Source organism: Pseudochaenichthys georgianus, chromosome 3 (assembly GCF_902827115.2).
Source record: "Pseudochaenichthys georgianus chromosome 3, fPseGeo1.2, whole genome shotgun sequence".
Lineage (NCBI taxonomy): Eukaryota > Metazoa > Chordata > Actinopteri > Perciformes > Channichthyidae > Pseudochaenichthys > Pseudochaenichthys georgianus.
The window spans coordinates 46,671,370-46,687,261 of NC_047505.1; the positions used below are offsets into that span (position 1 = coordinate 46,671,370).

At 43.7% G+C, this 15,892-nt stretch overlaps 1 protein-coding gene across 4 annotated transcripts in view; it reads right to left on the reverse strand.

The window, feature by feature from the left end:
- The window catches only part of LOC117440560 (SH2 domain-containing adapter protein F-like), a 109,179-nt gene that overhangs the window by 22,972 nt on the left and 70,315 nt on the right, over positions 1-15,892 (reverse strand). For 2 of the 4 annotated variants that reach the window (XM_034076798.2, XM_034076810.2), the window contains exons 3-4: positions 4,245-4,460; positions 3,278-3,376 (exon numbers count right to left, since the gene is read on the reverse strand). In XM_034076798.2, coding sequence (XP_033932689.1) covers positions 3,278-3,376; positions 4,245-4,460 — 315 coding nt within the window. The remainder of the gene's footprint in view (positions 1-3,277; positions 3,377-4,244; positions 4,461-15,892) is intronic. The other 2 variants (XM_034076803.2, XM_034076818.1) reach the window with 1 other exon arrangement.

Below are 15,892 nucleotides of genomic sequence, written 5' to 3' on the forward strand. Positions count from 1 at the left end.
AATTAGTTGCCTGAAAATATTTATATATACTAACTTAATTGCTGACATCTGGGGACACGGCAACATCACCATATTGGAGTACATAAGGTCCAATGAAACAATAAACAGTAACGCAGCGTCCACACGGCGGCGTGCGTTGAAGCTTGCCGGTGGGCGTGTCTGAAACTCGACCAACAACCAATTACCTGAATCTCCCGCCCCGGACCCACAAGCACGCGGTTTGATTGGTTAGAGCTTGTACTGGCACATGATTTGATTGGCTGACGTTCCCACAATGCAGTTCGGCAAAGTGTGACATCACCCCATTCAAAGGGAATGGGCAGAAGGGTTGAAGCTTCAACGCACGCCGCCGTGCGGACGGGCCGTAAGGGCCGTCGGATAACCGCACAGGTTGTCAAGAAATCTCAATGAACTGAAATAAAGTGGATACAAATGTAAAACGATGCGTTATCATCCATCATAAATAGGTGGTTTATGTTACATGTTCACATCTTTTTTTAATTTAATTGCGCTTTTGGTGTGTATCCCAAACTAAACTCACATTAAGCTTTTTTGGAAATAGTCTCAAAAAGGGACTACTTTCCTAAAAAGGGCTCAAACACCTAAACATCTTCAGGAAATGTATCTCTGAAAAAGCCTAACCACTAAAGGCCTTAAGTTGAGAGACCAAAAATATCTAGTAACAGATTTGTCAACAGAAAGCAACTCTTAATCAACCATAATCCAATCCCAACTTGGCTGTCACAACTACTTGGGTAAACATGTCCAGACGCATCAAGCCGGAACTTAAAGTAAAGCCCATGACCTCATGACTGCAGCCTAACATTTCATAAACCCCAGATAACCCTGCTTTGAGTACGGATGCAAGACAATTCTATACTGCCCCTATGAGAAATGCGATACCAAAGACTTTCAAGTTTTTATGACATCAACTAATTCAGAGTTGTGAAACAGCTGTTCAGCCAGTTTGTTCTTAATGGTTTCTGGTTGTTATAGACAGGGACGGGTGAGAAGGGTTTGATTGGTAAACTGGGACTGTCAACATTGTTAAAGAACTGGCTCACAAGTGGACTTAAATGCTAAAGTAGTGTATAATGTCTTGACATTTGAAGGTAAGCTGGTTGCAAAGATCAGAGCCTCGGGTGCAGGCGCATATGCTCGAGCCTTGAAAGGTGGGAAACTTTCTCTAAGCCTCTTGATGTCAGGATCCAAGACCGGTCTACAGTGACACCTGCAACAGAAACAAGCCCATGTTGACAAGGCTCGTCCCAAAGACGCCTTTCCCATCATTCTTCCTGTCTTCCAAATAGAGGGTAATTATATCTGCCAGAATGAAACACAGAATGAAGACGTGCAATAAATCAAAAAAGGACTCGCGGCTTTCTTCTTAACCTAAAGACGTATCGTCCCCGATTCCCAGCCAACACTTTGACATCGAAAGGAAATTCAATTAATCATCATCAAAAGAGGGACGCTATCTGTGAAAGAGGGGGTTGAAAGAGGGATGTGTTAGTAAACAGCGCGCCACACAAACCCTTCGGAGTAGAAATAATGAGGGAGAGGAAGAAAGTGATTAAGAATGCAGCATCACTTATTTAGCTAATCATTGGCAGAGGCAGGACAGAGCGACTCATATGAAGACCTCAGTGCCAAGATATACACAGGTAACACAAATAAGGGTGACGGAAACATTAGTAAAACATAGAGCGATGGTAAAGAATAGACAGACATGTGACGTGTGCATTCGGAGAGATAAAGCCTGCTCTGGTTCTTTCCATCTGAACATGTAAATCATAAGAGTCTTCAAAAAGGGAAAAATCAAGTCATCTATTCTTGTCGGTTTTAAGTAGTGCTACTATCTTAAGTTAGGAGGTACAGTATGTTGGTATGAAGCTCATCACTTGCAAGTATGCACTAAATACTCCCTTACGCCTCCTTGCTTGCTACCGTGTAATGCCTCATAAGAGACACATTTAAACGCATCACATCCTACAGTGAAGACCACCATAGCACCATATCGGCCTCTTTTCACATTAGCAGCTAGAAACTGAAAGTAACAACTAATAAAACATATACAAATTGAGAATTACAATCATAAGTCAGCTCGACAAAAGCAACACAATTGCTATCAGAGGAGCCAAAACATGAAAAGATCCAATTTTAAATGTTGGATCTAAATAAAAAATTAAGCTAAGAGTTGAGATACAAAAATACTCATATTTAAATACACTCACAGTGGGGGGTGTTTTAGCGTCCTTGAGTTGGTATTTATAATTTAGTGACTCAAGGCTTTTGAACATTTCGCACAATATAATATAAATATTTTGGAGATATTACCCACCAATATTTATACAATGATAAATCCGACTACATCCAACACCTCAGGGGTTTAATCTCGCTCTCATCCTCTCTACTAAAACATGCTACTTTATTAAAGTGTCACAAATCGAATGCTGTGTCCACAGAAAACAGAAAGGGAAATTAAAAAAGACACACTATGAACAAAAACATGGAAATAACAAAACAATTGTAGTTAAAAAATAATAGAATGTCATCAAAAACATAATGAAGATAAATACCCATTGTTTTCATATTGTGTCTTGCTCGGGGAGATTACATTTACACCTCGGAAAAGCGCAATTACTCTTCCGAAGATTAAAGAAAAAACTAATCACAAACTTGGCAACTTATTTCCCCAAACGCCTCAGCTGTAATTAAAAAGAAAGAGTTCATAGATGGATGATTTAGTCCTCCTGGTGAGTTAGTCAGGTTTGTGTGCAGAACATCCCAATAAAAGTACAGTTTCAGTGTTTCTTTAATTTAAGTGTTTTCTGTCCACAATAGCCTTAAAGTTAGTGGGGTCAAAAGTTCCGCTCCAGCACCAAGAAGTTTTACTATACTTGTTACACTTATGTGTCTACTGAAAGGCTTATTTAAAGAATATTGCTACACTTTAGTCATCTTAAAGCACAGTGGAAGCATCCTGATAATGTCATTTTAATCAAGGCCATTTGCATTTGAAGTGGCTGACTTTTTGTGCTGGTAGATTTGAATTTGATAATTTCTGAAGTGTTTAGCAAAACGTTACAACAGCTTATTATCTGCAAAACATGCTTTTAACATCAAGGACTGTGTAGCCTGTGTGCTGAGGAGTTCAGTACAAAATAAACCTGAAAAAGCAAGATTCACCGCAACCCATACAAGGCGCAGACATCAAAGTCGAAGATGAGTAAACAGACAGACAAGAGACACTCCCCAGCCCCGTCTCCAATGGTACCTGTGAGGGGTTTAGAGTTGCAGTCCTTTCCTCCGTGGGGACCTGGTCCAGTGCCACTTACAGAACCCTCGTAGCTAATGCAGTCATAACAAAGCAGAGCTGTTCAAGGATAAAAAGACAAATATAAAGAGAGAAGGGGCGATGAAAAATCGAGTCATGGGTTGCTGATTTTCTGTTGTTATATCAGTTAAAAGGCTTTTTTCATAATTTGGGGTGCACTGTTTATATTCCAAAGCCGTTTTCTTTCCAGGAACAGCCCTGTTTGATGTTATGGCTGTGTTAGCCATGCTGAAGCTCTGAAACCACAGCGACTACCTGCACCTACATGCACCTGCACCATGCCCGCCTGAGCAGTATCATCTTAGCTTAAACAGGAAGCAGCCATTGGATCAAAACAGCAAACAGAAGACTGGACACCTGCGAGAGGACTTAGCTGGTGCTTTGACAGAGGCAGAGAAAAAGAAGTGTTAGCAGGGAGTGTAAAGGCGGCAGCAGCAGCAGCACCCTCACAACCTGACAGAAGCCAACATTGAATGTGTTAGCGCTGGGAAAGCAGACACCTGGGTTAGTAAAGCAGAAAGTAAACCGTGTTAAAAGCTTGAAATTGAAAAAAGGCAACCCTTACAGAAATGCAATCATCGCTAACATGAATCAGTTTACACGGTTATATTCACTGTCTAAGCTTCTGACAACAGTACTTATTGTATGTAAAAGGAAGAGCTGAAAGAGTTTGCAACTATTTAAACTATACATGTGTTTTGATTGGGATTTAAAAAGCTTGTCATCTGTATGTTTCAAGAACAAATCGCTCCTGTTATGTGTATGCATTATGAGCAAAGAGTGTGATGTTCTACAGTCATTTTGTTTTAGCTACTTCTCCTTAAGCCCAATTTCCCGCTGGAGAAATAAAGTATTTATATGATTTGGTTTCTTGTGTCATATATTATGTTCGTGGTTATTTCCGTACCTGCAAAAGCTTTGGAAATCCTCTCCTTCTTCCACTCCCAGGGCTGGTCGTACTCCTCGGGGGGTCGCTCGTCATCCTGGGGCAGCCGGCTCTCTCTGGGACAGCGCACGTCCGGGTCAGAGTCCCCCCCGTTCTCCGCCGGCTCGTACGGCGTGTCGTACAGGGGCAGCTGCCGCACCGATCCTTCCTTATTTCCTCGCCCCCCAGATCGTATTTCTACAAACAAGGAGAAAGACTGGTCGTTAATGCTGGGTTTCTGCAATAAAACTTTATAGATGAAATGGCTCCAAGGGGCAGAACACCGTCAGCATGTGAGAAAGGAAGATTGATGACGGTAGATGCACTTACAGAACACTAAAGCAACACTTTTTGCAAAGCCTGACTTGCACATTTCTTGTATCATATGATGAATGTTTGGTGATATTTCAACTGATTCGACAAAGGAGCCCGAATGCCCATCCAGATACTTGCTGTTCTGTAACTAAACAGCCAATGACAGTTGTCAGGCTAAAGTGCACTAATAGCATTGCGTGTCTTAAAATGAGACAGCAGCTGTAATCCAAGCAAACATGTCACTTGTTATGGCTGGTAATGAACACTTCCTGGGCATCGCAGAATAAACTGAAGAAGGTCAAAAGGGAGACACGACGTTTATAAACTATTAAATTGCAATTTTTTCGGCTAACTTATTTTGCTGAGGAAATTAAGTGTCCACTGAAATTGTCCAAAAATGGCCAAGTGTTGAGCTGCATCAATGAAAAGTGAACGTGGACTGGGAACATGGACTGGATGCATCACAATCAAACTATAGCCTAAATACAAACAACAACAAATAGCAAGGGATTTCAAATCTTGATGACATAGGACTAAAAGGTCCAAAGTAAAAGGTACAAAGCCTTTCAGTAATATAAATGGATGTTGGGCATCTCTCACCCTCACCTGACATATCTATTCTACATGTTGGTTGGATGTTCGAGTGGTAGAGAAGGGGCTTCTTACATGAAGTGAATGACGGTGACAGTTTGCTGTTGCTGAACTGGTGACAGAAGCGAAAGGCAGAAGTGAGTGTTGAAATAAAGGGGAGAAGACGGGGGGCCTGCAGGGTTGAGCACCTGCAAAAGCACATCATGTAACCCCCCCCAAGTACAGGACAATCACACAACAGCCTGGCCCCGGGCGGCACATGCCTGCTGAGTCAGAACAGGGATGAAGAGAAAGCGCTTTATGTTAACCTTGTTCCCACCCCAAAAATATGAACATCGTACTAAACATTCAAAGTCTCTAGCTGTTGAATATAAATTCTCACCTGTCATGTTAGTAGTATTAATATGTTCAAGATATCAAATCAAGATAAACTAACTTATTTTACGATAGCATCAAAAAGTGTCCCAAATCACCACGTTCCTCAGTGTTAATAATCTAGTTTGGGAACTATGATACATTATGAAACATTAAAAGTGAACACTGAGTATCATTCATCTTGCTGTATCAACAATCTGCAGTTATACAATATGTATGTATTAATTTAGTAGGCAATACATACTGAATGAGTACCGTACTTTTCGGACTATAAGCCGCGACTTTTTTCCCCATTTTTTTTGTACAGCTAACGGCCACTAGGGAACCTCCTAAATCTATGGATTTTACAGGTAAAATTAACCACCTTTAACTCTATGGGCTCTATGACCGGTCCGCGCCCGCCACCTCTAAGCGGCGGGCTCCAGCAGGAAAAGCTGGAGACCGGAAAAGAGTGAGACAGGTAGCGCGCCAAAGTAAAAGTGGAACCGAGAGACAGAACGAGAGCAAGACAGACGGACAATTTAGCTGCTGCGGCTTATATGCAGGTGCGCTTTATAGTCCGAAAAGTACGGTATATATTTTGCAGTTTGAACATTGTATACTTAAGCCCTCAAGATGGACAATTTCCTCAAACCTTTTCAAACCAAAGACGGAGGTTAGAGATCTCCTCTACTGTATTACTATCCAATATATTCAACTCAAAAGCTTGAAGTACAACCTCTCTGAAGCAGCTCCTTAGCAGCGTGTGCTACTCAGCCAAAGATGGACTGCAGGAGAGGACTCGCAGTGCCAGAACATAAGCTGCATCTCAAAGTGACGAGGACTTCACCAACCAAAGTCTACAAAAGGGAATGAGGTCATAATGACATTCACCTTGAGACATCCTCACACCATGCTGAAAGGCTCCTCAGCACATGCACCTGGAACATTTCCACATCTCTAGTTTCTGTGTATTTGGACTTAATGTCGCCTTTGTTGTAAACATAATAAGAAAGCCTGAATAAGAAAGACTGCCTTGAGGGATGCCTGTTCTAGATAAGCTTGGCTGCTGTATGACATTAAATATCTCATACAGCAGCCAAGCTTATCTAGAACATTTTCAAAGAGGCTGTGAAAATCATATTTCAGAGAACTTAAATCACATTCAAAGATGTTTGAAAATGTCAAACTTTTGCCTGCATATGATTTCCTACTATAATGCGGAAAACTGGACTCACTAATGTGTAATATGTGAATGTATTAATTAGGGCTGTACAATTTAATCGATCTTGCGATATATATCGATATTTAGTTTTCCGAGAAAGTATCGATATTTCAGCCGCGGGTATCGATACATTAAGTCTGATAACTGTGTTCGTTATACTCGCGTCCAGGAGAGAAGCTTTAAAAAGGAGACTAATTGAGTCTCTGAGAAGGTTCAAATGTATACTTTAATTAATAAAAAGCGCGGTAATGTTACAAGCAAATGATTGTTCAGTCAGAAAAACAGCTGTGTTCTGGCTCTCGTGAGCGAAGGGAAGAGAGCAAGCTCCACCTTTCCAGCTGTTAAATATCCTCTGCTGAATCCTCCCTGTGGGCCGGTTGGCGCTGCTGGGGACCGGCCCTCCACGTCTCCAATGTTCGTTGTTACGCATTACAGAGGATTCAGACATTGCACATTAAATATATAACTAAACACGCCTTTTCTCGTCCTTATCTCTTTCATGACTTTTCATTTAATACATTTTAAATGCTGTAATCAATACTCCAAAAATACCTCACGGCTGGTATCATTTCCGGTAGTTCCGAATGTTGTCTCATGCTACCCACGTCTGTAAACAAACGTATTCAAATAAACTGTACCTTCATTTAATATTCAGCAATAATAATATCTCGACGTCTATAGTTGTAGTGTTGAAATCAGTAGGTTTCGGTGTGCAACACTCCGTGTCATATCGCTACTAAATTCACCTCTATAGGAAATTGTATATTAGCCACATGCTAAATGCTAACCGGAGATGAAGGATTTTCAGAATAAAAGCTCAACTGGTTGTGCACAACAACTTCTGGTTTTTCAGTATAAAACAGCATTTAAACTGACGGTATGTTTATGGTACTTTATGCCATCAAAACATTGATTTTAATTTCTAACAAGTCCCATTCAAATCCCCCGTGTTCCGCCACCTGCTGCACCTTTTAATTCTCCATTGTCCATTGTGATACTGCACTTTACAGCTACAGTTTGCACTGTTTCAATAAATGAAACTAATTTTCTCACCACATCTTTTGATTCATTTTGTCCAGCATTTGCAAGCTGGAGACTCTCTGTCAGAGCCATATATTGTATAATTGAATTAATTCAATCCAAGTCAATGGAACACTCACAAGATGTCACCAAAATCCCACTGTCCCTTTAAAATCTTTCAGAAAATGATATAAGTGTATCGAATTATATCGAATCGTATCGAATCGTATCGTTGGCTGAATATCGTGATATATATCGTATCGTTGGCTGAATATCGTGTATCGTATCGTATCGTGAGATTAGTGTATCGCCACAGCCCTAGTATTAATGTTGTTGTATTCATATTCTGTGACTTAAACTAAGATGCGTGCTTAGGAGTAGAAATAGACCTGATTCCTGATAAAGCGCTGTGCCCTTGAAAACTTTCCTCGTCTTCATTCCCCCCCTCCCCCTCACCCCTTACTCATACAAAGTTGTTAGCAGTTTGCACCCATCTTCCTGGGCCACATGAAGCTGTTAGTGGCCAGCACCTCCATAGAGTAATGCAATGTGAAGCGAATGAAATATTATGCCACGGAACTGCATAATTGCCTCTTAGCCCAAGGGAGCTCTAGCGGAAAAATGAGCAACGCGTTGAGCCTAATGGAGCTACCCGCTGGTGGTGGAGGAGGAGGCAGGGGGGTGGAGTGAAGTGGGGTTGCCAGGTCCCGTATCTCAGCGTAATCCCGCTACTCACACTCTCTGATCCAGCAGTTACAAGACTTGGTATTACGAGATGCTGGCATGATTAGGCGCTACCTCCCCCGCAGAATAACAAATAGCTCTGGAAGAGGCTGAATGAAGCGAAGGAATGCTGCCAGAAGATGTCAAATGAGAGTGGGATAGGAGGAGGGCCTTACTGGTGGTGCTGGTGAGTAAACCTTTTGGGAAGAACCCTTTAATAGGAGGCATGTTGCCTTCGATAAACTGCTGCGGTGGGTTGAGACCCCATGCTAGCTCCTTGGAATGAGGCACGCGTGTGCAGATGGGAGCCGTGTCGACCTTCTTTGCACCGTCTTTTTACATTTCTTTCATCCTCCTTCCTTGTTTCCTTCCTCCTTTTCTCTCTGTCTCTGTCAGCTCCTGTTAAGGCCTGCTTGGTGAACTGGGCGGGGATACATCTGTCGAGGTAAATTACAGTGATTGGCATGACAGTGGGGTTGCATGTTGCAACACAGCTGCAGTCTATCTTCTGTGTTTGACCTCTACCCTCTGTGCAGGGTCAGAGGGCAGACACCACACCCTGCCCCTCCCCGGATGTCAGAGTTCCTGTCCAGATGCTGCACTTCCTCTCTAATACCATTTGCCAACCCCTTCATTCACACCCCCAAAAGCTGAAAGTATTTAATTGAATGTCCCAGTATTTTTACAAGGTGAAGAAAAGGAGATATTTCAAGACCATTTATGCAGCCAGAAAGCTGTTGCTCCAAAGTGTATTTCAAGAAACAATTAAACATCCAGAAAGTGTGCCACACTCCACTAGGCTTCAGCAGTCATGTCGCAGCAGCAGCAGCAGCAGCGGCAGCAGCAGCGGCAGCAGCAGCGGCAGCAGCAGCGGCAGCGGCAGCGGCAGCAGCGGCAGCGGCAGCGGCAGCAGCGGCGGCAGCAGCAGCAGCAGCACTGACCACAACCATCTGTTTAGTGCCACTAGAAAATACGTGTTTGTGGGGGAATAGTAGAGCATACTGCTGTAAAACCAAACATCTGCATTGGAGTTACAAACCGTTTTTCCCTAATGAGAAAAGACACGGATACTGACTTTCATAAAGATTCAACTGTGAAGCAGCAGCGGGTTCAATATAAGCTCCCACGAAATCAGAAGCAGTGAGGAGAAGCTCTGAAAGTGACAGATCCAGTCTTTGTTATCATCTTTCTTTCTGGTTCATGAACTAGAGAGATGTCGGAGAGAAAAGAAAATGTCCATGCTTTGAATCCAGGGGGGTTACTGTCCCACTTACTACAAGATGTAAGATGAAGCCTTCTGGGCATATGATCATGGCAGAGCGGGGGTAGAAAGATAGCTCTGGATTAAATCAAAAACATTAACAGCAACCAACAAGGCTGCACATAAAGGACTGACCCATCCATTTGCCCTCAGCGTCCAGACCACTCCGATTCCGTCTCCATTATGGCCAACAAGTGATTGCATTTGAAAGAAAGTATCAAGCAAAGTGTGCTTTTATTGCCTGCTTCAAATATGTAAAGGGAAAACACATTTATCTGCCTCTGTGGTTGAATGCCACCCACTCCTACTGAGCCAGAGAGAAATGGCAGCTGCAAGCGCTGGCAGAGACACAGGGAATATCTGGATTTGATTGAGGGGATCTTCAGTGCACTACTGAAGGATTAAATGCGATTGACTTTGCACCCCAGGAAAACAATAGCCAGCAAATATCCAGGCCTCAAGGATTTGCTCTGCCTGTTCGTCCCCTGCTCAGTCACTCACACAATCGAAAGCTGTTGCTTCAGAGAGCGCGGCTATCAACAAGTTGGATCTTCATCTGAAGATAATAAAAAAAGGGAAAAGGGTCAAGGAGTATAGTGTACATTAAAGTGCAACTATCAATGTCTATAAAGTAAAGACTTAAGATAAATGCATTGGGATCTTTTTTTCTGATTCACACGGATTGAAATGTTCAGGAAAAAAATGACTTGAACCATAAATAGCAATATGATGATTTAGCAGTATTAAAATGTCTTCTTAAATGTGTAGAATACGATTTGTAATATTTCTTCCATTAACTAAATATAACAATATTACATTGTTACAATAATTGTTTAGCCCTATATTAAAAGCATTAATAACTGAACTCGCTGAGCTCCTCATTAATAGTGTTGTAGTAACCGTAGCTATGGGTGACTGTTTGAAGCTTGGTCCGTGACAAAGCCACATGTTAAAGCAGGCTGCAGGGTTGATTAACAAAGCCGCTGCAGCAGGCTCATATGCGGCAGTGAGACTTTTTTATAGCTTTGATTCATTCCGTGTCTGTGAAGAGTGAGCCGAGTCAAACTCAGTCAGTGGTTTGAGCCGTATCGGGGGGGCCACCCACAGGTATTGTGTGTCAGGCTGAGATGCTGGCTGACAAGCGAAGGCGTTTGCTCGTTGACCCGTGGCGGCCTGCCGTTGAGTGGCTTTCTGCGTCGTGACTGGAGCCGAGAGGAGGCTTTCTGCGCACACGATCCTCCAAAGACCACTGGGAGAATAGTAACAATAAGCAAAGACAAAACAGGCCTGTCAGCTTTGTGCTCAAATCTCGCTCCAATTTTGATTTCATTTTCACGTCTCGTGTGTTATGAAGGAACAAAAGCAGCAAAGACAAAAGGAATGAATTAGCATGTGTGCTTTTGACATACGCCTGCATAATTTAGATATTCCTTATTTGATATTTAGAGACAATTTGTACGAAGTCTGCAATTGCAGCTTCGATTTTTTGACACGCTCCTGTCTTTCTGTCACAGGTTTGTCCATCTGCAAGTGTGCGTGCGTGCGTACGGGCGTGCGTCTGTCAGTGCGCTGCTGCTTCTCCATCAGCCTCCTGCAGACAGAACAAAAGCAGCCACGTTGTTTGTTCTCTCCGTCTCCCTCTTCCTCCTGGCTCACACTGTGCCGAGCTCTCGTTGGGTACTGGGTACACTGCGAGGTCTCTGCCTGCCTGCCTGTCTGTCACATTCACACACGTATTCGAATACTTTTGGGAAGCCTGGGAGCCAAAGCTCAGACAGTCTATTCATGCTTGGCCCAGACAGGAGAATATTTTGGTCTTGTGGAACTATTTTTGGTTTGTGCTTTCTTCAAAAATGCCGTTTCTATTTCAGCTGGAAGCCGTCGTTTGACACATAACAGATGTTGAAAGGCGCTTTTAGGCAGACTTAGAGAACCGGGTCTTCATTTCAAACACGCAACAAAAACGTATCAATTTGCTCAAAGACAGGATATAGAAACTAATAAAGCCAGTTACACGTACCATCCTAGTAGATGCATGCCTGTGTGGGCCTGTGCACTCGTGTTTGAGTAAATCTGCTGTTCTCCCAGATGTCCTGGGGGAAAAGAAGCTGAAGGGTGTCTTCCTCAATATGCTGACATTCCCTTACTGGAGTAAGCCTAAAGAGGTGACTTAAAAAAACAAATACAAAAAACAAGAAGGAGGCGGCTGATGACGGAAGCAAGCCAGACAAAGTAACAGAGACACAGAGAGAGAGGAAGAGAGAGGAGCGTCGGAGGAGACTGCAGGGAGACATCGAGTGAATCGAAACAGGGAAGGGAACGATGGAAAATTAGAGACAGGCAGGTGATGCAAGTTTGTCACTGAGGGAGAAATAAACAAAGCCACTGTGACAGGAAGTCGAGGGGAGTGAAGGGAAGAGAAAGTGGGAGAAACAGACTCGCTAGGAGAGTGGCAAGAATAATAACTATGCACAGCAGTGAAGGGTCCTCCGTGTCCAGCAGATAATGAACACACATCAGTGGAAAGCTCACTTCTGAGGAAGAACTGTTACTTATGAGGGGCAGGACTCGCAGACCAATACGTGGAATACACTTTATTAAATTAAAGGGATGCTTCCAAAGTTTTGGGTCGTGTTGCAACACTTCAGTGAAGCCTTATTGGTTCTTTGTGTGATAACTTCATCCCTTTGCGTAAAGCCACGTTAAAGGTATGTACACATCAATTATCTTTAAGACTGTGTGTAAGCATGGTTCTTTAAAAAGGAAATGCCCAAATTAGAACGCTAATATGCTAACATGTTTACCATCGTAGGTCACGTTCGCCAGCCGTCCTCCGAATAGCATGTGCGAGGCGTGAGTCATTAGTTGTGCATTCACTTTGGCATAACCCTAAGTAGGTGATCCTGGCACAGAGTTGAAAGGTCAGGAGAACAATGTGTTCACAATGTGTACTCTTGGGAGCTTGAATGTCTATATCTAATGTCCAGAAAATAGATCAAACATTCAACATAATCAAGTATAGAGATGTTTCACAGGGGAACGATTTGACCTGCTGTCAGGGGATCACCAGAATCCTTTCAATCAATTCCCGAGGGAACTTGCACATCCCGTACCAAATGTCACGGCAGTCCATCACATAGCGATATTTGACTGATGTCGACCAGAGGACCGCCCCTCCCTTGAGAATGCCACTAGCTATAAACAGGACTTTTCAGAGAGGTTTGAGGTAAGAAAGAAAAAGTTGGGATATCATTTATTTCCTGTTATCATTGAAAGGATTGCTAATTAACGAAGTAGACATCCGGTAATGAGGGATTAACTGGATTTCCTGTGTAACGGAGAATGATGTAATGCCCTTGAGAGGTCGCCTGTGATCTGATGCTGTCTGGCTGTGTAACACTGGCAATGCCTCACCTATGCAAATGCCTTTCCACCGCAGCGCCCCTGCGTGGACGGTGGCATCGATCCTATGCGGGGCACACTCGCAATTACAGCTCGTTAGGATTGAGGGGAAAGCGCATTAATAGGAGATGAATGAGGACAGCTGCTTGGAAAGGTGCCCGTCGACCGACATGAATCACAATAGTCCTGCCTCGCAGCTAACTTTCGCAACTCTGTAGTAACAACAAAGAGACGAGCAGTGGATCAACACGAAGACAAGGCGACATAAGTACAGAGGATTAGTCATTCACCGCTGCCGTCAATTGCACTGCAGAAATAGAAATGCAATTTGGACGACAGTCAAACACAGAAGCTGGAATCTGTACTCGACACGCTGTGTGGAAGACTTCACGTGAAGCAGTGACTGTTGGATGCAGAGGGTCCCGGTGCATTGTGGGAGTGGAGCTATTTGTCTGCAGGCTGTGGCTCTGAGCTGCGGCTATTGTTCCTGCGCTGAGATAAGACTGGCGGTGGATTAGAGGAGAGTGCAACCAGAGTTCAGGTTGCGAATGGTTGCTGGAAGGGGAACGCAGCATGGGAATGGGATTGGTTCTGGGAAGGGAACTGGGAAGAGGAGAGGAGATAAACAGAGGCGAGGAGAAAGGAAAGGAAGCACGAGTGAGCCGTGCCACTGAGCGCCTCTTGTCCCGATGCCTAATCTGGGTGTGTGGTCGCAGAGGAGGGGGGTCTGATGACACGTAGACGTGGCTATGATGAATAGTCACTTCATGCCCCCACCCCATAGGGGGCAATAGCCCATTAATGGTGATAGGCCTTCGGCAAAGAACCACTTGCACCCCCACCACTTCCCTGCTTCAACCTTCAACTGACTCCCTCACTCACTCACTCTCCCTCAGGGGGAGTAAAGACTGCTCTTCTCTGTGGGGAAGAGAATTGAGAAAGATATGACATTGCGCCAATTTGTAGCACAAGTGGAGCGCTGTAAGAGATTTGGAATTATGCAGACATCGGTCAGACGGAGGTCGTGTCTGTATGAAGTCACAGTGACTATAGATATTAGTATGTTAGCTTTTAATCTGCCGTGTCTCGGTTAATATGTTTTGGTGCCTTATAAGGTTTTTTTTGGGGGGGGGGGGGGGGGGGTTACCTTTCCTGCAGTGTGTTATACAGTATCGATTGTTATGCATGTAAATGGTCTGCAAAGTCTAAAAGCTTCTCTCCCACACAATGGTATTTGGAATCTTGCAGTCTGAGCGCAACATCATCCTGGTGCTGGATCTCCACCGATTTCTCTCCACAGCCATCTGCAAAGCTACGACTCGAACAAAGCGCCCACACAGCTGTACACTTTAATAGGCGTTGTGCTGAGTGGGGAAGAGTCTGATACTTTTAAGTCGCTTTTCCTTATTGTCAGATAATCTGATAATCTCTCCCTGCAGCACAACAATGTAGACGGAAGCCGCAGCCGAGAAATCTGAGGGAAATTAAGTCCCATCACCTCCACGCTGAGCAGAGCTGCCAGTCACTCTGCTCTCCTTGGGCTGCCTCTCATTAGCAGGGATGGAAGCGTGCTCAAACGCTGACACGTCTTACTCACAAACTGGGTTAAAACCGACGACAGCGGCAAATCCTTTTTTGTGGCAACATTACACAACCTGAACTGTGTATGACCTCGGTTTTACTATGTCCTCTACGCCTGCATGGCTAATCTCTCGAGACTCTTAGAAATACACCCTAAGAGCACTTACAAAATAAAGCATGATGCCACTCGTACTGTTCCTGAACTTCAAAGCCATGGCTCATTATAAAGCATAACAAGAGGGTGAAACTGCAGCAAATTAGAGAAAAATAGTGCAACTAGTTCAACAGCGTAAGAAACGGTTGCATCTTCGGGCTAAAAGGTAACAGATAGGAAGGTGCTTGTGATTGATTTGTTCCCTTTATCCGAGAAGGCTACTTATGCTGGAGCAGCTTTGTGACCCGTTTACAAATCCTTCCAGTCCACAGGGCGTGCATGTCCTCGGGGAATTATAGGGCTTTAGCAATGCTAATAGTTCCATAGCAGTGACCTCGCTCTCTGTTTTGACCTTCAGATTAGAGCAGGTGTTCAGGTAGGCGGTCCCCAGGTGACTGTACGGGCAGTAGGTAAATACAGTAAGGGTGGATTACCACTGTAAGCTGCGAACACTGTTTACACGACTGTGTGTGACCTGATCCCCGTCACCTGGAGTCTGAGCGAACAAAACCCAACACGACCGCAAACAGATTAAACAATGGGAACTCTGACACCAACTCATACCACAGGAGAGGTCGAGCCTCAGCTTTCACAAAGGTGTTGTTGGGTCAGTGAGCAACAGATGTGTTGCCAAACATCTCAAGTATCATTTGATTAATGTCTGCTTTTGCAAAATATGGCATTCAAATGTTTTAAATGGTAACTATGTGTTTCCTCAAAGGGTGCTCAAAATATTTTTTTAAAACACTGGAAATTATTTATGGGAGTAGAATTATATAATGGATAGAGTTAAAGGTGGGGTAGGTCATTTCGAGAAACCGGCTCGAGATACACTTTTTATATTCCATGGAATGCTCTTAACATCCCGATAGCAATGAATATATTAAATGCTTTGACAAAAAATCCATTAAGAAATGTCACCTGTGGAAGCCGTGGCGCTGTAAAAAGCACGACCAATCATCTGAGCCGGCCCGGCTAAAGTAACTGGATGGCCTACCTGCCTG